This window comes from Hemitrygon akajei, chromosome 3 (genome assembly GCF_048418815.1).
Source record: "Hemitrygon akajei chromosome 3, sHemAka1.3, whole genome shotgun sequence".
Taxonomy (NCBI): Eukaryota; Metazoa; Chordata; class Chondrichthyes; order Myliobatiformes; family Dasyatidae; genus Hemitrygon; species Hemitrygon akajei.
In genome coordinates this window covers 63,473,618-63,496,184 of record NC_133126.1, presented here as the reverse complement: position 1 = coordinate 63,496,184, position 22,567 = coordinate 63,473,618, and the positions used below count along the sequence as shown (strand labels likewise).

At 37.9% G+C, this 22,567-nt stretch overlaps 1 protein-coding gene across 1 annotated transcript in view; it reads left to right on the top strand.

Annotated features, from left to right (window-relative positions):
• sec23a (Sec23 homolog A, coat complex II component) overlaps nt 1-17,695 on the top strand; it is an 83,782-nt gene extending 66,087 nt beyond the window's left edge. Inside the window, exons 13-20 of the mRNA XM_073040019.1 lie at nt 5,491-5,597; nt 10,584-10,737; nt 10,856-10,933; nt 11,441-11,602; nt 14,518-14,604; nt 15,485-15,640; nt 16,452-16,517; nt 17,034-17,695. Of these exons, the coding sequence (XP_072896120.1) occupies nt 5,491-5,597; nt 10,584-10,737; nt 10,856-10,933; nt 11,441-11,602; nt 14,518-14,604; nt 15,485-15,640; nt 16,452-16,517; nt 17,034-17,123 (900 nt within the window). The 3' untranslated portion in view covers nt 17,124-17,695. The remainder of the gene's footprint in view (nt 1-5,490; nt 5,598-10,583; nt 10,738-10,855; nt 10,934-11,440; nt 11,603-14,517; nt 14,605-15,484; nt 15,641-16,451; nt 16,518-17,033) is intronic.
• Nucleotides 17,696-22,567: the final 4,872 nt, after the last annotated feature.

Genomic DNA, 22,567 nt, shown 5'->3' with positions numbered 1-22,567 from the left:
TAACTGCTCTCTGAATTTTTTTATAAGCTATCCAGCTATGTCAAACCTTTATTCATTATTCAAGAAGTTGACTCCCCAAGTGAGTCAACCCCAGCCTTTTCAAGGGCAGTTAGGGATGTGCACCTTGCCACTGGCATCCATGTTCTGGGGGAATGAAAAGGTTGCACTGGGCAGGGCATCACCTTGTCAAAATCAGTTGCATATTTTGGGATTTGTCAGAGCGAATTGGAAGCTAAAGTCTTCAGAAAAAGAGGGTTTATAATTTTAGTAGAGCTGTAAATAAAGTGAATGATGGGTATAAGAATAGAATGTAAACAGGATATTAAAGTATGTGTGTGTATTTGTACAGATACCTGCTTTAGAATATTGTCCTCCTAAAGTACTTGCCAAGCACTTTGCAGCTAAAAACGTCCCGAGGTCTTGAAGGGTATTATAGAAATCAAATATTCTGTTAAATGTGTATGATTATTATGCATGAATAATTCTTATATCAGAATCAGTATATTATCACTGATATATATAATATCTGCTGTTCTGTGGCAGCATTTCATTGCAAAGACTTAAGATTACTATAAATTACAAAATTAAATCAAACTTGCAAACCAAAAGCATACTCTTTTCAACTTTTGTAAATGACATTTACTAATTCTTGGTCTTTTATTATCCCAAATAAAAGATAGAATAATAGAATCAATCCGATCAAAAAACTTCTTAGTCAAAAAAACAGGAATATTCTGAAATAAATATAAAAATTCTGGTAAAATCATCATTTTAACTACATGAATACGACCAACAAGTGAAAATGTAAGTGGGTTTACATTTTGTAAATGTCATTTACAAAAGTTGAAAAAGGATGGAGGTCACGCTATGCCTAATCTAAGAATGTATTATTGGGCTGTTAATTTGCGATATATGTCCTTTTGGTTATATTGGGGTGATAGGAATGTTCGGCCAATTTGGGTAGACCTGGAACTGAGAGCTCTGAAACAGTTTTATTTAACTTCATTATTAGGAGTTGCTCTATCTATACAATTAGCTAAAGTTGCTAATTTCAACCTATATCCTGTGTTTAAGCACTCTTTACAAATTTGGCTCCAGTTCTGCAATTTTTTTTAATTTTAAAAAATTTAAACTTCGTAGTATAATTTATCGTAATTACTTTTTTAAACCTTCCTGGAGTGATCCAATTTTTTTAGTTTGGAAAAATAAAGGTATTAATTCTTTTTTGGATTTATTTAAAGAAGACAGATTGATGTCTTTTGAACAATTAGTCGATAAATATTCTCTCTCATATTCACACTTTTTACAGTACCTTCAAGTTAGACATTTTTTACAAAAATATTTAAGTAATTTTCCTTACATATTGGAGGCTGACTTGTTAGATACTATTACGAATATGAACCCTTTGATGAAAGGTTCTATTGGAAGAATTTATAATTTATTATTACAATGGGATAAGCGTCCTTTACTTAAGATTAAACAGGATTGGGAGAAGGAACTCAATTTGACTTTTATATGGGAGGATTGGACACGGATTCTGAAGCTGGTTAACTCTTCTTCGATCTGTGCTAGTCATTCACTGATTCAATTTAAAATTGTACATCGTTACTATTTGATGAAGGAGAGACTTTCTAAAATATTTCCCAATGTTGACAAGTATTGTGATAGATGTAAAACTGAGATAGCTACACTGACACATATGTTCTGGTCATGTTCTATATTAAAGCAGTTTTGGAAGTCAGTCTTTTCGACAATTTCTAAAGCACTCAGAATCAACTTACAAAAGCATACTTTTCAAAGTTGAGAAATGCCTTAAGAAAATACTTGGTTTTATTTACCAAAAATGTCATTCAAACTAGAAAATTTGGAAGTTGAAAAGTCCCCTCCATTAAAATGAAAGGAGATTTTAACCTTTTTAAGATCTTGTATTATAAGATAAATGCTGTATCCATCTTTCTCCTGTTGTCTGATTTCTTTGTGAGTGCAGCTATGCGCTGGTCTGAGAGAGTATTTCTGCAGCTGGAGCAGCATTGCCTCCAAGGCATAACTGGATATGTCTGGTGCTTAATAAATTAAAAGGAAATTAATAAATTAAAAGGAAAACTAAGATTAGGTTTTCTTTAAAAGGAAAAAGTATGAAGTGGATGAAGTGCATCCACGGGTTCTGAAGGAGGTGGCTTTGGAGATTGTGGAGGCATTGGAAATAATCTTCCAGGAATCAGTAGACTCTGGCATGGTTCTGGAGGACTGGAAGGTTGCAAATGTAGTTCTGTTGTTTAAGAAAGAGGGGGAGGCAGCAAAAAGAAAATTACAGACCTATCAGTCTGACATCGGTAGTTGGAAAATTATTGGAGTCGATCCTCAAGGATGAGATTATGAATTATCTTGAGGTGCATGACAAAATAGGCCCAAGCCAGCATGGTTTCATGAAGGGAAGATCCTGCCTCACCAACCTATTGGAATTTTTTGAGGTAATCTCGAATAAGATTGACAAGGGAGAGGATGTTGTGTATTTGGATTTTCAAAAGGCCTTTGATAAGGTGCCACATAAGAGGCTGCTTAATAAGATGAGGGCCCATGGAATTACAGGAAGGATATTGGAATGGGTGGAGCATTGGCTGATAGGCAGAAAGCAAAGAGTAAGAATATAGGGATCCTATTCTGGTTGGTTGCCGGTTACCAGTGGTGTTCCACAGGGGTCGGTGTTGGGGCCTCTTCTTTTTACACTGTATATCGTTGATCTAGATCATGGATTAAATGGTTTTGTGGCTAAGTTTGCAGATAACACCAAGATAGGTGGAGGAACAGTGTTGAAGAAATGGAAAGGTTGCAGAGAGACTTGGTCAGTTTAGGAGAGTGGGCAAAGAAATGGCAGATGAGATACAATGTTGAGAAATGTACAGTTGTACATTTTGGAAGAAGAAACAATTGGGCAGATTATTATTTAGATAAGGAGAAAATTCAAAAATCGGAAGTGCAAAGGGACTTGGTGCAGGATACCCTAAAGGTTAACCACCAGGTTGGATTGGCAGTAAGGAAAGTGAATGCTATGTTGGCATTCATTTCAAGAGGAATAGTGTATAAGAGTGAGGAGGTGTTGATGAGGCTCTATGGGGCACTGGTGAGACCCCATTTGGAATACTGTGTGCAGTTATGGGCCCCCATTCTTAGAAAGGATGTGCTGGTGTTGGAGAGAGTTCAGAGAAGATTCACGAGGATGATTCCTGGAATGTGGGGACTTACATATGAGGAGCGTTTGTCGGCTCTTGGATTGTATTCATTAGAGTATAGAAGAATGAGAGGGGATCCCATAGAAACATTTCAAATGTTGAAAGGGTTGAATAGAGTAGATGTGGAAAGGCTGTTTCCCTTGGTGGGTGAGTCCAGGACAAGAGGTCACAATCTTAGTATTAGAGGGTACCCATTTAAAACAGAGATGAGGAGAAATTTTTTTAGCCAGAGGTTCGTGGATTTATGGAATTCGTTGCCACATATAGCTGTGGAGACCTAATCTTTGAGGGTTTTTAAGGAGGAGATTGACAGGTATTTAATTAGTCAGGGTATCAAGGGATATGGGAAATTGCAACTAGACGGGAGAATAGTTTAGCCATGATGGAGTGGTGAAGCAGACTCGATAGGCCAAATGGCCTACTTCTGCTCCTTTGTCTTGTGATCTTGTGAAAACTAGAATTACCTTTCGGAAGAAACTTTAATCTAACTTCCCTTTCTACCTGACCTACTCACAGTACCTTTGGGTTCCAGATCTAACTCTGCTTTGTACATTTGTTAAAAAACACCTTTTGTTTGATGTTTTATGGATGGTTCTGAGATTTTGGTTGTATTATACTTTATTATTTATCCACATCATTGTGATTTATACATGATAAACATGATAATTGCATTTAAATTTTAGAATTTCTATATTCGTGCTGGCTTTTTCAAACTGTAAAATACTTCTAACCTACTTAAAATCCTGTGCAAAGTAAGTTCAAAGTAAAATTTATTATTAGAGTACATACATCACCATGCAAGTAAATTGACGTACTTTAAATCGCATCTTTCTTGCATTTGTTCTGTTCTAAAATCATTTACATGGGAGAAGATTGATCGTATAGATAATTTTGATCCCGATATGTTTGTTTCTGCTCATTCCTTGGTAATCCAAAGAACATAATGAGAACAAATACAGTTAAGTTACCAAGGAATGATTAATTGTGTATAAAATGGTGTCACTGGTAGAGAAGTCTACTTCATGTATAAGGGTAAGTTCAGCAAATACTGATTTGGCCAGAAATAACAAGTCTAGCTATAGCTTGTTCAGTTCAGTCCATTAGTTGAAGTTGATTAAGTTCCTAAGGGTCCCTCGGTAGCATAGCGGTTTGTGCAACGCTATTACAGTTTGGGATGTTGGAGTTCAGAGTTCAATCCTGGCATCTTATGTAAGGAGTTTGTACGTCCTCCCTGTGGGATGAGTGGGTTTTCTCTGTAAGTAGTCTGTACGTCCTCCCTGTGGGATGAGTGGATTTTCTCTGTAAGGAGTCTGTAAGTCCTCCCTGTGGGATGAGTGGGTTTTCTCTGTAAGGAGTCTGTATGTCCTCCCTGTGGGATGAGTGGGTTTTCTCTGTAAGGCAGGGGTGTCAAACTCATCTTAGGTCACGGGCCGGATTGAGCAAAATGCAGCTTCATGCGGGCCGGATCAGTCGGACGCGTGCGAATGCAGCTTTCGTTGCCTCTGTTTTTTCAGCCTGCTCTCATGTGTCTCAGTCTCTGCTATAACTACAACGTGTTTCACTTTACAAATTCCGTTTCTTATGAAGAAGACTGCCAAATAAACACTAAAAACCCTGAAAACCTGGTACCTGAATAAACTCAGCATTAGCCATATCATACGCCATAGGCGCTTCGATTACTGGGGCCAGCTTTAATAGTAATTAGATATTATCTCGCGGGCCAAAGATAATTCCACTGCGGGCCGGATTTGGCCCGCGGGCCTTGAGTTTGACATATATGCGTAAGGAGTCTGTACGTCCTCCCTGTGGGATGAGTGGGTTTTCTCTGTAAGGAGTCTGTACGTCCTCCCTGTGGGATGAGTGGGTTTTCTCTGTAAGGAGTCTGTACGTCCTCCCTGTGGGATGAGTGGGTTTTCTCTGGGTGTTCCGGTTTCCTCCCACAGTCCAAAGATGTACCGGTTAGTAGGTTAATTGGTCATTGTAAATGATCCCATAATTGGGTTAGGGTTAATTCAGATGTTGCTGGACAGCGCAGCTTGAAGGGCTGGAAGGGCCTATTCCACACTTCATGTCTAACTAAAAAAAAATTAAATAAAGTGTGCTAATGAACTAGATATGACAATTCTAGAAAATGGGTGGTGAAGTAAGGTATTGTCTGTAATTAAGCTTGAATGCTGTTGTGCACATTAGATGCTCTATTGATTCTGTAATGCATGCAGGGCAAATCTCTTAGCATCAAATGTTATATTTACATCTACAGCACAATGCTCCAATTCCCCAAGGTGGTCGTGGTGCTATTCAGTTTGTGACACAGTATCAGCATTCTAGTGGACAAAGACGAATCAGAGTGACAACAATTGCCAGAAAGTAAGTTTTTCAAAATATATTGTTTTATTCTTTTTGAAATTTCACATGAAGAATTAATTAGAAATGGAGGGTTGCATTTGCAGCTCTCTCCCATGCATTCAAATCTGCCAGTTATAATTTTTACAAATTTGCACTTAAAATTATCTGCCTTTATTGAATTTATTCATGTTGAGTTGGCTTTTAATTCCTACCTATCAGGTTTTTAATCACTTGTAGTTTGCCTGTGTATAATGTTTCTTGTAGATATTGTTGTTAAAACAAACTTTTATCCACCTTCCTGTAATTCTGGCTACTTGATGCAGGTTTTCTGTTCATTTTGTTTTTACTTTGACCTTATTTCTATTCTTGCTGATTTTCTTTCATTTTTCCTCTTTAGTCTTTTGTCTGTGAATTTTATTCTTTGTGGAAGAAGAATGTATTTTTCTTAAGAATTATGAGATCTTGAAGTGAGAGCAGAGTTAGTCCAGGTGAACTTGAGTATAATAATGTTGAAAATATTTGTAGTGGGGGAGTGGGTTGCATTCGTGAAGAGGCACTCAGTGGAGCAGTAGAGTGAGCATGAGGTACAATGATGGATGATTGCAGAGACAGGTATTAGCATGGCCTGGGTAGCAAGTGGGTAAACTATAACAATAAACAAAAAGTATTGATTGGTTGAGATGATAATATTGCAATTGTATTGATTTGTTCAACACTTGGTTTGTGCATCTATTTATCTCCCATAGAACACATTTTCCCAAGCTCCCTTTTTGTAGCTTGGTGGTGTGAAGGAATGGAATAGCTCTGCTCGCTGGGGGTGCATGTAAGGCCTGTTTAGCAGTTCTTGCTTCCTGTGATGGCCATTCCCCTGTCTCTCATATTTGGTCATTCAGCCCAGTTCCAACCATTTGACTACCCTGAGAATTTTAAAGTGTTAAAAATAGTAGCACTGAGCCTTGTAATAGGAACTGAAAATGGTATAAAATTCAAGGATTCGAAGTACTTTTATTATCAAAGTATGTATGCAGTATACAATCCTGAGATTCGTCTTCCTGCAGACAACTATGAAAATACAGAAACACCATGGAATAATTCAAAGAAAACATCAAACATCAAAAAAGAACAAATTGCGCAAATGGCAGAAAGTGAGTGAACAATATGCAAAATATCAAACATCAAACAGCTGAGTCTTTGAAACACTCTAAGGATGTTCAGTTTAGTTTGGTTCAGTTCCATTCAGAGATGTGTTGTTTGATGACTGCAGGCAGCAGATGCAGAATGCCCCAATCAAAACAGTAACTTAAAAAAGGAGTAACCAGAAGCATATGTAACATGAATTGCAGAGTCCTCTAAATACAAGGCCAATTCACAAACCACAGCGATTAGACCTTGCCCAAGACCCAAGACTCCTTTAGCGGAGAGGGAGACTGGTCAAACACAGGCAGATGGTGCTGAACACCACTCTCATCCTCATTGATTTCAATCTTGCTTGATGCTTTAATTGGCAAGTTGGTTGAGAATTAGAGCCGATCATGGGTTTGAGCTCCACCATTAGTTCGCACGCTCTTCTCAACCACACCAAATTCCCTCGGAGGCAGCAAAAGCACATTATCAAAATGTAAATTACAGGCTTCAATCACACACAATTAGTAGCAGAAGTATATTTAAAAGAAGAAGTAGTGTTTCATGAACTATCTGAAGAATGTTGTTATTAGTCACCTTGGTTGCTAGTGCTGGCCCAAGTTTGAAACTGCACATGAAAATAGAAGGGTGGGTTTGGGGATCAGATGAAAAATGGAACCATTGTTTGGAGATCCATTTAAAGAAGAAATTGTGACGCATTTCTGGGATAGGTATTTCTGGCATTCCTGATGAAGTGTATCAGCCCAAAACATTGACTGTTTACTTTTTTCCATAGTAGCTGCCCGACCTGCTGAGTTCCGCCAGCATTTTGTGTGTACGGCTTGGATTTCTAGCATCTGCAGATTTTCTTGTCTTTGTAATAGATAACATCTTTTTTTTTAAAAGGTTGATGATTCTGGTTTCTTTTGTCAATGAGTATTTTGGAATGAGATTGAAATATTTGACTTGTATGTGGCACCCATTAAGAAATAATCAGCATGTTCGGGCAGATAGGGCTCATCAGCTTTGGTTGGCAGCTCACCTAGGAGAAGGCAAACTCTGATCTCGAACCTCCGCTGCTTTGCAGCTATATGCACTCATGGGAAAGGCTTCAGGAGTAAACCCCAAAGGAAAAATCCAGTGCTGCAGTACTACACTGAGTTCAGCGCTGACTGGCAACTCCTGCGACGCTGCTGGTACCAACCTGCATCAGTCTCTGCCGCTCCTTTGGGTTCATCAGATGTGTGGAGAGGGAGAGCTTGCTCTCCATATTGTACTGCCAAGGCTTGTGTATCTAGGCAGCTAGGACGTAACATCGATGGTCAATCCTGACTGATGGAGGCCTTACTTTCTCACAATCAGCATGCTTTGATGGTTAAGCATGTGCCAGTGAATATGAAATGTCTAATTTTAGAGAGAATAATAAATTTGAGACTTTTTGTAATACTTAATTCTGAACAAAAATGCTTAAATTGCATTGTATGTTTTGGAAACCTCAGAGTAACTAGTAAAGTTTATTACCTAAAATAATGTGATTTCATGTTCAGGATTAATCAATGGATACTCATCAAGTGTGTGGATATTTGTTATCACAAATGTTATTAAATGTAAGCTAAATCTAGGTTACCATATTTAATCTAATTTTGTGTTAAATTACCCAGAATGATTACCGGTAATTATGTCTTGTTTGCTATTATATTTCAGAGCATAATCTCTCATCAATCAGATTGATATGTTTCTAAAGAAGAATTTTGTATTGATAAACATGGAAAATTGATATATTGAAAAACAAAATACTTATAATCTTAGAATATTTTGCTGGCTTTTAGTTAATTATATAGAAAATTCTTTGCTTTGTCCCAAAAGAAGTTCTGTGTAAGGCTGTGACACTACAATATGTAATATGATCTTGCCAACTAGAAAGGGACCTAATCTTGATGAAGTTAATTGCACTTATTTTTCTACTGCTATTGGAATTTTAAATTTGATAGTATACCTTCTTAAGTATCTTACATCACATCCTTAGTTTGCAATTAATAATGTACCATACATTGAAAATTTGCTTGAGCAAGACCTACCGTAGATACAAGCAACGCACACAAAGTGCTGGTGGAACGCAGTAGGCCAGGCAGCATCTATAGGAAGAAGTACAGTCAACATTTCGGGCTGAGACCCTTCGTCAGGACTAACTGAAAGAAAAGTTAGTAAGAGATTTGAAAGTGGGAGGGAGAGGGGGAGATCTGAAATGATAGAAGACAGAAGGGGGAGGGATGAAGCCAAGAGCTGGGAAGTTGATTGGCAAAAGGGATGCACAGCTGGAGAAGGGAGAGGATCATGGGACGGGAGGCTTAGGGAAAGGGGGAGAGGAGCACCAAAGGGAGATGGAGAGCAGGCAGGGAGTGGTTGTGAGAGGGACAGAGAGAGAAAAAAGAGAAAAGTGAGGGGATAAATAAATAAGGGATGGGGTAAGAAGGGGAGGAGGGGCATTAATGGAAGTTAGAGAAATCAATGTTCATGCCATCAGGTTGGGGGCTGCCGAGACGGAATATAAGGTGTTGTTCCTCCAACCTGAGTGTGGCTCATCTTGACAGTAGAGGAGGCCACGGATAGACATATCAGAATGGGAATGGGACGTGGAATTAAAATATGTGGCCACTGGGAGATCCTGCTTTCTCTGGCGGACAGAGCGTAGGTGTTAAGCGAAACGGTCTCCCAGTCTGCTTCGGGTCTCACCAATATATAGAAGGCCACACTGGGAGCACCAGACACAGTATACCACACCAACCGACTCACAGGTGTAGTGTCGCCTCACCTGGAGGACTGTCTGGGGCCCTGAATGGTGGTGAGGGAAGAAATGTAAGGGCAGGTGTAGCACTTGTTCCACTTACAAGGATAAGTGCCAGGAGGGAGATCGGTGGGAAGGGATGGGGGGGGGGGGGGGCGCAAATGGACAAGGGAGTTGCATAGGGAGCGATCCCTGTGGAAAGCAGAAAGGGGCGGGGAAGATGTGCTTGGTGGCGGGATCCCATTGGAGGTGGCAGAAGTTACAGAGAATTATATGTTGGACCCGGAAGTTGGTGGAGTGGTAGATAAAACCTATGTTTGCTGTTGTTAAGCAATATCTGCCAGTCAAATTAAGTTCAAAATAGTTCTGAATGTTATTGTTAAACTTTGCCAGTGATATCTGTATAATGTTTGACTTTAGCCACTAGCATATGGTATTATGACAATAATTGTGAAATATTAATAATTTCCCATTATAAGATACTTATTTGTCAATAGGCACATTTAATGTCAGAGAAATGTATACAGTATACATCCTGAAATTCTTTTTTAGTGGTTTAGATTCAAACACGTATACACGTAAAACTCAAGTCTGGAAACTTCAACAGAGGACAAGCATTTGTATACAGATTAATACATTTTCAGTGAATGATAGAAACACTTAACTAAAATTATAACCACTTCTGTGTGTGTGAGACGCAACTGCAGCAAGTGGTGAGTTTCCCTTTTGATTCACGAGGACTGCAGCTTTGTTAGGGCTGCTTGGTGCCATACTTGGTCCAGTGTTGCCTTGATGTCACTTCATTTGCCTTTGGAATTGTGCCGTGCATTCATGTTTTGTTCAAGGCTGAGTCATCCTCAATGTGCTTGAACTGGTTATTAATGAGTAAGTGCCACTAGTAGCACTTATCGCTTCCTGTTATAATTCATTGATTGAGATTAAATGGATCAGGTACTGGATTAAATTTGCCCTGCTATAAATAATTACATTCAAATTTGAGGCAAAAAGCTGATTATCAGAATAATCATTATTAATTTAAATTTATGTATATGCACCACTTTTATTAACTGCACATTTCTTACTTTCTCCCTTTGGTAAAGCTGGGCTGATGCACAGACACACATCCAGAACATTGCTGCATCCTTTGATCAGGAAGCTGCAGCTGTTCTAATGGCAAGATTGGCCGTTTACAGAGCAGAGACCGAGGAGGGACCGGATGTTCTGAGATGGCTAGACAGACAACTTATCCGACTGGTAAGATCTTTCTTTTGATTGGAGGGTAGGAGGAAGAGGCAAGAAATTGGATTACCTCTTTTAATCTGTTCTGATATTAAAAAAATACTTACGTGTAATGTATTTTCTTCATTATTAGTGTCAGAAATTTGGAGATTACCACAAGGATGATCCAGCCTCTTTCAAATTCTCGGAAACATTTTCGTTATATCCACAGGTATGAAGTGAGAACCTTATTACAAATTATGTGACTTCTTAAATGTTTTTTGATTTTTCATTCAAATTTTTAATGTTCTTGATTTGAATTTGCGAAGTGTGCACCAGGGAGTTAAAATTTATGCTATTTCATGAAATAACAACAAATTTGCAGATGCTGGAGATCAAATATAAAAACAGAAGGAGTTAAGAATTTCCACAGGTCAGGCAGTATCTTTGAGGGGAGAAACAGACCCTTCATCAAAACTGAGAAAAGAGGGACATCAGATGCAAATTACATTGCAGAGAAGGGAGATACAGACAGAAATTAATGATACTGTCTGAGAATGGTGGTGAGAACATGTTAATTGCAGATGATCTGTCTGGATATTATGTAAATAGAAAGATGAATGATGAAAAAGGGAAAAGGAATAGTGCTAGAATTATGATATGCATTAAAGAATGATACCTAGGATTGATAGAAATATGTTCGCTCTACAAATGTGCAACAATTTTGTTTCTGTTTTAGTTTATGTTTCATCTGAGACGTTCTCCATTCTTGCAAGTTTTTAACAACAGCCCTGATGAGAGTTCTTACTACCGTCACCATTTCATGCGCCAGGATCTTACACAGTCTCTTATTATGATTCAACCGATCCTATATGCTTATTCATTTAATGGGCCTCCAGAGGTAAATAGTCATGCTTCCAGATATTTCATTCATCTGTTGATGTTGCATTGATTGATTGATTGCTGAGCTGATGTTACACCTGGGCTTTCAAATATTAAATGCAACAAGAGAATTCATTAATTTTTGCATGTAAATATATACTTAGCTATGCTAAAATTATAATTTAAAAAGCATATGTCAGTTTTCTTAAGAGAGGGTGTGAGGGATCAATGGAGTAAAGATACAGATCAATCATTATGTAATTAAATGGTGACTCAAGATTGAGAATTTGAATTCTGTTGTTTAAAAAAAACCCTGTTGTTTGATATTCTCCATATGAAGCTACTGAATGTCCAACACAAACCAATCATTAACTACTTTTTCCCAGTTGAAGCTGTACTGATCTTATTTGAAAATCATTTAGGCCTTTCCAGCTTAACCAAACTCACACAGCATAAATTACAGTATAACTGTAGTGCCTGCTTAAAGTAGTTCTTACTCGGTACAGAGGCGACACTTATAGATGTGGCTTGAGCATGAATGCAGTTGGTCTTTGCACTGAAGTCAAACTGAGCTTTATAGTTCAGCACTGATACAAAGGGAAGCTATTTCATATCAATCCTGAACATTGTGAGGCAATATTTAAAAAAAAAATGATGTGATGTATTTGATTTGGAATTTGCAGAACAATCCATCCCATAAACCTGTGCCCTTTCCCAACCTAATCTGACCTAGAGTGGTTGTAAAGACAGTTGGCTGTGTGGATGGCTAGAAGCACTTGCTGTAAAATATATTTATGTACTTCCCCATATTTGTGCTTTTAACAAGTCTCAGGAAAGATTATAAGAAAGTGCCATTGTCCTTTAAGGTAGATTAATGGTTGTTTGTTGAATGCAAACAAACTGTTCCATCATTACAAAGTAGGTATTGTTTTGGAGGGCAGTTTCATCAAGTGCTTATGCTGTACTTAACTTCAGTAATGCTCCAAATGGGTCAAATGGTTATCAACTCTTTTCAGAGTAAGTTATTATTTAATTCATTTGTCAGCATGAGTTATTATTTAATTCATTTGTCAGCATGTGGCCATTGCTGCAAGACCAGGATATATTGCTTATCTTTACTTGCTACTGACAAGGTGGTGGCTTCACTTTCACCTTGAGCTGTTGCTGTGCTAATGATGGAATGATTCACATTTAATAACTATTGGCTGTGTGAATTTGGCTTTTGTTGATGAAGGCTCATGATTTCTGGATCCACATAGTGCTAGAGAAGCCTAAACTAAATGTTGCTCAGCAAATTGTTGAGAGCAGTCTTGAGCACACTTTCCATCACTTTGTTGATGATTTGAGAGCAGATTAATAGTCTGCATTGGATTTGTTCTGCTTTTAAGGATATATATGTCTGAGGAATTTTCCATGTCCTTGGGGTAGTTATCAATATTGTTTTTGAATCAGAACAGCAGAGCTAGAGGAGGAGTGCTGCTGAAGCATGTCCTCAATATTACTGAATCCCCCCCCCCCCCGCCCCTTTTCTATCTCCTGTATGTTCCCCTCCAACTTGCAGCCATCCTGACTTGGAAATATATCATCATTTCATCATTGTCACTGGGTCTAAATCCTGGAACTCTCTATTCCATTGCTATGTTGGACCTCTGCAAATGAATGTCACCTTCTTAAGGACTGCTAGCTTGACTGTCTTCCCTTTCATTCTTAAGCACTGCACTAACTAGCTGTCTACAGTCTTCACTGGTATTTTCAATCAGTCTCTTAAAGTAAGCACTGTCCAGCATGTTTCAAGAAATCTGTTATCATTCCAGTCCCCAAAAAAATCAAAATTCATTGGACTCACTGACTAGAGGCTAGTTGAACTCACAGTCTTAATGAAGGCTTGTCATTTCATTTGTCAAATCCATAACTCAAAATTTTCTAGAACCCCTGCAGTTTGCAGACAAAGGCAACAGATCTGTGGATGTATATGGCAACTAAAGTTGATCCTTGATAAGGGGTGGGCAACAAATGCTGGCAATGCCAGAGTCCTAAATAATGGAAAAACAATGATTTTAATAAAGATTTGATCAACATTTAAATTTTTCTCCTCTGTTCTGAACAGTTCTGAAAAAGGTTGCATAACCGGGAATTTAATTATAAATGGTTTCATTGAAAATAATAATACACAAGGTGGCGAGCTGAAGACAGATCTACTCTTGTACAGCTGGTTTACATCCCTGTATTTTGAATTCCATGTGTGATTTTGTGGAGGAATTCAATATCTTATCTTTATATGCTTTTTGGAAGCATTCTGATAACTGAAAGGTGTTTTTGGAACCTTTCATGAAACTATAAAGTAGTGTTATTAGAAAATACAGAAGACATGGAAGAAGATTTGCCTACTTCTGAATATGTAAGAGTTTTGGCATCTACCTTAACACTCAAGGATTCTTGGATTTTAAAGTTACTTCTAGGAACTGAAATTGACCACGTATTTACAAGAATATCTAACATCTAAACTGACAAGATATTTCTTGTAACAATAAAATACACTGAACCAGAAAAGGAGATGTTAGAAGGTATCACTCAAAACTTGATCAAATAGATTTTAAAAAGGGGTCTGAAAAGATTAAAAGGGGATAGAGAGGTAATGGTCTTTGGGCAAAAGGTAATTGTAAAAAAAAGCTCCTATGTACTTCAGTCCTGGGTTTATCAATGGTGTGAAGAGAGTCAGTGTCATAGGAACAGAGGTGACAAGATTATGAAAACTGAGGAGTAGTCTGAATTAAACTGCTTTAGTTAAGCATAGACTTCAACTGCTACTGAAATGTATATATAAAATCCCATTATTTTGGTACAGGAAGTAGCTGAGTTTGGTTACTTTGGCTCTAAGAAACTACTTTGAAATTTGAAGATCAATAATTCAGATTTTTTTGTCCTTTTGTGAAGCCTGTCCTTCTAGATAGCAGCAGCATACTTCCTGATCGAATTCTTCTTATGGACACATTCTTTCAGATCCTAATCTATCATGGAGAGGTATGAACTTGTCATTTTGAAACACAGAGGCCTGTATCTTGTGTGGTGATTGTGATGGTAAATGATTGTTATACTGTGAAACTGGCAAGAGTTTTGAGAGTATGCAATTAAATATGGAAATGCAAACATTGCTGTCCACAATTCTTTGCTGCTCCATGTGCATTGCTTTATAGCTAGCTCCGGTATAACTCAGTGAACTACTTAAAAGCTTCAAGTATTTACAAACTGTTCTTATTGTATTAAAACACTGAAAAATACTGATCTTAATGGATTGCCATTTCTTCAAATTCTTTTTTAAAAATTTAATTCTTTAAGAAGGTTTATTTTATTTTATAATTAATTTCATGGGCAAATCTAATTTTTATTTAAAAATACTAGTCTAGCTTGGTTTTTATTCTGTGGATTGCTATATTTCAGTCAATCTCCTAAAGCAAAAACCTGCTAGCAAATGAACTAAGGAAGGTGATAACAATTCTATAAAGATTGAGTCTTTGTGGGCATCTTTCTTGAACAGTGTATAATGTTCCATAATAGCTGACTATAAAATCTTGTGTCTCTGTTTTGGCCAGTATTCTTTTAGTTATTCCATTTAAAACTAACATTGAAGAATCCTAAGCAGACCTGCAGTATTTAATTAATTTCAGGTTATTCTGTTTTGCATGTGAATGAAGATAAATGTAGTATCAGTGGTATTTAAATTGAACAGAAACTTGTACACTTACTGCAGCTTAACATTATATGATTGCTCAGAGTTTAATATCTCTCAACTTCTTATAAACTTGTTATGTGGTTAAATTAACTGTTTGCGGGAATAAATGACAACCGGAATAACTATTTATGGGAATAAATGACTCATCAGATTAATAACAACTCCTCCTAGACCATTGCTCAATGGCGCAAGGCTGGTTATCATGATATGCCTGAATATGAAAATTTTCGACATCTGCTACAAGCACCAGTAGATGATGCTCAGGAGATATTGCACAGCAGATTTCCAATGCCTCGCTATGTTGATACTGAACATGGAGGGAGTCAGGTAATCTCATTCTCTCTTAATATTAATTCTGACTTTGAAATATCTATAAAATTAATAGCTTTAACAAAAGAAAAATTGAAGTGCAGTGTTCTTCTTTACAGAACTTAAGTACAGACATTTATTTGTTGGGCACTTTGCTTGTTCTTAATATAATTTGAAAAGTTGGTTTATTAGTGGTTAGCGCAATGTGATTAAAGCTCGGGGCATTGCAATTTGAAGTTCAATCCCCATGTCCACTGTAAGGAGTCCCCGTAGGTTTTCTGGATTCTCTGATTTCCTCCCACAATCCAAAGATGTACCGGGTAGGTTAATTGGTCATTGTGATTTGTCCCATGACAAATGGGTTAAATTGGGGCTGTCGGGCGGTGCGGCTTGAAGGGCCTATTGCGTACTGTATCTCTAAATAGTTTTTGGTATTCTAGAGTTGTATCTCTCAGATGTGAAGTAAAGTTATCTTGTGCACTTCTGATTTGTGATGTAGGGTCACGATTATTAGAGGAATTGATCTTAAATTGTAACAACACTAGAAAATGAGAATTGTCTCAACAACTTAATACAATCATTCAGACAAGAGTACTGGCTTAAATTTGCACCATAGTAATTTAGGCATGTTATTTCCCCCCAAAAGCCCTACAGAGCAATCTGTTTGTATATTTCTGGCATAATTGTACTATATCTCTGATATGGTTATGATGATAACAGCATTTCATAAAGTACTTCATTGCTTGTAGGGTACTTGGCCTTGTTCTTTGATTGTAAAGGCATGTTCACTTTTATTTTCTTTAATGGAGTTTTTATATTTTATATTCAGGCTCGTTTCTTGTTGTCCAAAGTAAATCCTTCACAGACCCACAACAATATGTATGCATGGGGACAGGTAAGTCTGTTTTGTGCTCTAAAAGAATGCTGATGGAATTAACATCCTGTAGAATCTAGAATGTACTCACCTATTTCCATTGCAAACTGCAACACTGGCTAATAGGTGTATGTACTCAAAGACTAAGATTAAATTTTCTGCAGTTTGCCTGTTGAGATATGTTATCAAAACTTGCTGATCAAGTGAAGATATAATTTAAGATGTTTATGAAAGAAACAAGATGATGTTAGAGGGTGCAATATCTAAGGATGCATCATTAATGATTAACTTAAAAATTGCTGTTGTTCAGAACTTTTAAGAACCACTGGACAAGATGTTCCTTCTATGGTAATCTTATTAATTTTGTGAGTTAAATAAATGTGCATAATGAATCTACAAAGTGGGTTAAGTTAACCGAGATATAAATATTAAAATTTTGTAGGATCCTGCCTTTTGTAGTTTTAAAAACTATCTAATTATTCCCGATAATGACAATGTATGTTATGTAATTTACTTTCTACATAATCTTTCCTTTAGGAGGCTGGAGCACCAATCCTCACAGATGATGTCAGCTTGCAAGTATTCATGGATCATCTAAAGAAGCTAGCAGTTTCTAGTGCTACCTGAGTGTAGAATGGTGATGAATTAATGTGAGCCATGCAGTGAACAAAAAGAGAATTAGCAATCTGTTCAGATCAGATTATATTATGCATTTACATCTGTACTTCTTGTCTTTTGACAGAACAAATTTATATTGAATTGATAATAGACCAAAGGAGGTCTTGTGAATTGCTTAACTTGGTTAGATATATTATTACTTTTGTCCTGCCCTGTATAAAGGCATAGTGTATAAGTTGTGCATCTATACACACAATGAAAAGGACTGACCCAGAGTTTCTAATTTCTGCCTTGAAGGAACAAATATCCACAACAGTATTTTTATGTATTTTATTTGCTGTTTTTCTAATTAACACAGTACAACCTCTTATAAAACTCATTATCATTAAACTTGTAAATTTGGTGGAAAGCTGTGACTTTGAAGAAGTATTTGACTTTACAAAGAATAGAGTACAAATTTGTCCTAAAATCCAAAAGTCTCAATTTCCACAAAATTTCGGCTTCAGTTTTAAATAGCTCTGATGTATGTTATATAGCATTAGGAATACAATATTTCAAATAAAACAAAACTGTTTAAAGTATGCTTACTCACTTACTTTGTCTTATGTAGACTTCCTTTGTGAAACATTTTTGGTACTTATCACTATTGGCTTTAATTTTATTTACTTCATGGTGCAGATGTATAATTTGAATGAAAATTGCACAGATCCACATGGTATCTTTATGATTTGTCACTTTATTACACAAACATTTGGATCATTAATCTATTAGATTGGATACTAATGGGATGTCAACGCTAATGTGAACATTTCTCCAGCATCTTATTGTCCAGTTGATGGTCACAAAACCACAAGAATCTGAGATAGTCTTGATGATCCTCTCTGTCTAGGAAGCTGTGGAACATTTGTTTGATGTCTGTCATCACTGTGACGGAATCAGTTCTGAAGCGTGTGAGGACCACAAGCAGACCGTTGTTGAGGTCTGGACTCTACACGAAGACATTTGTCAGTGATAAACCTTTGAACTGCACACTTAAATCAAAGATGATTCATATTTGTGTAGGTATCTGGGGGTGGTAAACACCAAAGCTGGGCAAATACCAGTTTTCTTTCTGGAATCTGGTGATGGTGCTAACTCAGCTAAATTGCTCCTGAAGAATCTCTCAGTGTAATGGTCTTTCTCAGGGTGCTTAGTTTGCTTATCTATAATCTTCTCTTTCACATAGATTCTATTCTCACAGAATCTGAAATAACTTGGGCCGCCCATTCTTCAGGATATTAGTTTTAAAAATGTTGACAGTGAGCTGAAGAACACCATTGAGGCAGACCACCCACTATGATCCAGCCTAGGTCCACTCGTTGGACATAAACTGTATTGTGCCAACCATCCAGCTGTTCACATACCATATGTGCACGTGTGATATCTATCAATCAACAGGAAAATTACTCAGCAGAAGAGTCAAGTGGGGGAATCTTGCCAGCTATGCCCTTAAGAAGTGAATGGCTGCCTGCTTCTTCAGGAGCTGGGACCTCAAGGCTGTTTATGGGAGTATGGTTGCACTCAAATGATGGTTGGTGAGGGTAAGCAGGCATAACAAATCCACTGGATCCAGCAACTTTGGATGTTACAGAACTAGTCTTTAGTGTGTACAGTGAAACAGAACTCTGAATACCAAATATGTCACAGAATGCTGATTTTTGCCAAAGACGCATTGCTTTGATCATCTAAATCATATATGCTTTTCTTTGTGCTGAGGATATCCTTTTGGGTAGATACTGTCCAGGCATATTTTAGAGCAGGATTCTCCTTTGAAGCCTTTCCTGAAAAACTCTCTGTTTGAAGAAGTAGCTACATCTGATGGATACTCAGCTGGCTTCCTGTTGGCTCTGCTGCGGGTGTGCTGGAATCAGTAGTAGCCCAAGGTGTTGGCCCTGAATGAAGTGCTGATGTGTGCTGGTCACTGTTGTACTCAGTGCAGTGTTTGATAGCTTTACAGTCTTTTGCTTGGTGCTCTGTTGATGCACAACATTTGAAACATATCGAGTGCTCCTTTAGAAAGCGCCTGCAGCCTTTAAGTGTTTTTTCTCTGAATTCTCCACATTTCCTTAAGGGGTGATGTTTCTTATGGGCTGGGTATTGTTATTGGGATTCAGAGTTTTCTACTTCAGTTTTGTTGACAGTGAAAGGGGTTTTGGTCTTCCATGCTTCTGCTGGATACCTCTCTTTGAATGAGGTATTGCCATAAATTGAGAACAGAAACTTGGGTCATTTTGCATTTCTGTGTGGTGGCAGATGAATCCCACAAAGAATGAAAGTGATTTGGTGACATGATGCTTCGTTTCATACGTGAACCCTTCAGTTATCCGCTTTTCTTGCATGTTATTGTGTAGTTTCTCTTCTACAAATTCTACACCTTTTGCATTGTCCAAGAAACTCAGTCCCAATAGGTAACCCTCGTTTGTTGTGGCCTTAAGTTCCAACAACAAACATGCAAGCTTTAGTAGCTCCTGTGGTTCATTGTGTGAGAGCTTTGGAAAATTATTGAGTCTACTGATCAAGATTATTCAATTGCCTCTGGAGAACCATAGCCTTTGTCCAGCCTCTGTCACAGCATTTGTAACCCCATAGCTGGATTATTAATGTGAACCACTCTAACCCTTCTTGCAAGCTGCAGTGAATCCCCATCAAGCCACTTGCAGAGACAATCTAGCTCTCCACTAGGTTTGAGACTTAGTCCTTCCACGGCATTGCAAAAGCTCAACTCCCAGGACAGATGACTGGCAGACTGGTTGTCAAATACTTTTAGCCCTGCTATGAGTAGGTCTTGATGAGCAAGATACAGAGCCAAATCTTATGCACCTGTAGCTCCTGAATGAGGATATTGTGAAGGCTGGTTTGCCAAATGTGCACCTTGGCATAGATGGATGTTCAGTCTGTCCATGTCTATGTGAATGGAGTTGGTATTGGTAGCAACTCTTGACTGAGGTTTTTTTTGTGATGAAATTGCGGAAGGAGGTGTTGTGTTTCTTTGCTGCTGTAGCCTTTGTCAATATCTGAACTATGTGAAAGGTACTTTTGCAGCATTGTGTGCTGTGGAAAGCTTCTCCTTGTACAGCACTGTCACTTTTATAGCCAATATGCGTTTGGATATATTCTTTAGTAAGCTGCATTCATTGGCTGTTATGACAGCAAAGTATGACTGATTCTAGTTATAGACTAATCATTGTCTAAGTCATCTGCTGCTTCATACACCTTTGCCTCTGTTGAGGTAGCCTCAGCTTTGCATTCTTCCCTGAGTGCACTTACGTAGCCTCTATATACCCTCTCCATGTCTATTCAAGCTTTCACCATTTGCATCTCAACTTTGTGCTTAGCATAAAGAGAAGATGGAGATGGATGTTTTTCCACCATGTGCTTGAAGTTGAATCCAAATTACCCACAGGAAGTAATGTTTAAACAAAACAAGCTGTACCTCCAGAACATCTACCCTTCAAAAATGTGAATCAGTTGTGATAATGCATATTACCTTTTTGGGCAGTAAAATCATTTTGTTTAATTTGATATTACTAATTCATTTTTCATTCATTGAAGTGTAAGGGGGTTTCTTTTTCTTTGTTACTGTGTATGTTAATCAAAATGGCTTCTTTGTCTTGTTAAAAGTAGGAATGCTTCTTTGTTATGATAAGTGCTTTCTCTCGCAGTTTATTTGGGTTAAAATTACTGATAACGTGAATTGTATTTGTTTGTTAACCAATTGGGATTAATGTTATTCTTTCTTCTGGGTCTGTAAACTATTGTTGGCGGGCATTTTGGGGAGTTGGTGCGAGAGGGTGAGAGAGAGAGGACGCGATGCTGTAAGCTGGGCGACGGAACGAACCCTGAGTGGGGGCTCGAGGCCAGGCAGTTTGGTGAGGAGAGGAGACGAGGACAGACGTGCTTGGTTGATCACTTCGGGTGGTCCTGAGCTACGAGTCAAGGAGTTTGGAGGGGATCGAATGGTGGCCAGAAGACTTCGTTAATTGAGCTCCAACGGTTGTGCACGAAGTGGTTTGGACTTTGATAAGTTTTGGCGCCTTTATTTTCTTTTCCTTCATATATACTGTATCATTATTAATCACTTAGTTCTAGTAAGATCTATAAAGTGTAATCATTTAATCACATATGGTGTACTGTCTGTTATTTGGTGAGGCGGGGACATCACGCATCATCCACACAAGCTGATTATCCAGTTTGGCGGGGCCGAAGGCTGTTCCCCCTAGACAGAAGCAAGCTGAACGAGCCTGAGGCGAGCCAGGGGGCTACAGAAGAAATGTGTATATGCATTAAATCAAAAGTAGATGTCATCTCATACAGATGCGGCTAGGATCTAATGTTGATTTGAAATTTATGTTGATGCTCCTAGGGTAGTTAATTGTTGTGCCCAGATAACATTTTAGTGTTTTAAGTTTTCATTGGTGGTTCCGTGCTTCTGATTATAAAATAATGCAGACTATTTCTTGCCATGATTAACATTTGCCTTAACAGCTTTCTAAGTATTGAAAAGAACATTAAAAAAGATCAGGAGTAGTCGTTTGGCTCTTTGAGCCCATTACTCCTCTCAGCTGATCTACATCAATGGCATGTTTCTGCTCAATTCCCTTGACTCCCTTAATCTTCAGAAATCTATTGATCCCTGGTTCATATTAACTCAGTCACTGTGCTCCATGATGACACAAAGTTGAAAATCCTGAAGATCTGCAAGAAATTTCTTCTCCTCTCAGTTTTAAATGGTCTGTCATTTATTTTGAGGCAATAACCCCCGTTCTTGACTCTTTAAACAGGAGAAACATATTCCTTGTATCTGGCCTGTTAAACCTTATAAGAATTTTATTAGCTTCAATGATGTTTCCTCTCATTCTTTAAAACTGCAGAATACAGGTGTAGTCAATGCAGTCTTTCTTCATACAGAAAATCCATCAACCCTGGCCCCAATGTAATGAATCTGTGCTGCAATCCCATTTTGATAAGGCAAGAACTGTACTTGGAACTGCAGGTGCAGTCTCACCAAGGTCTTAAATAATTGCTTAGTCCTCTTGCATTTAAGGCCAACTGTATTTATTACTTGCTGCACCTGCATGTTGGTTTCAGTGGCTTGTATTTAAAAAAAATACTCCATGTTTCTCTTTTATTGTCATATTTACAGTGTATGGTTTTGCATGGTCCTTTGTACATGCAGAATGGATTTGATGCTGTTTAGGTCTTGATTTGATCCAGCTTAGATCCTGGTGTTAGGCCTTTTAGGCTAAATTTTCTAGTGCTTATTTCCAGAGGCATATACCATGCACAAGTTGAGATGGTAGCAGAAGAGCCATTGTAGAGTGAAGGGAATTTTCAAATGATTGGTTACTCTGAAGTATGGAAATGAAAGTGGTGCTCTGTAGAGTGTGAAAATGTAAAAATTGGATGAAGTTAGT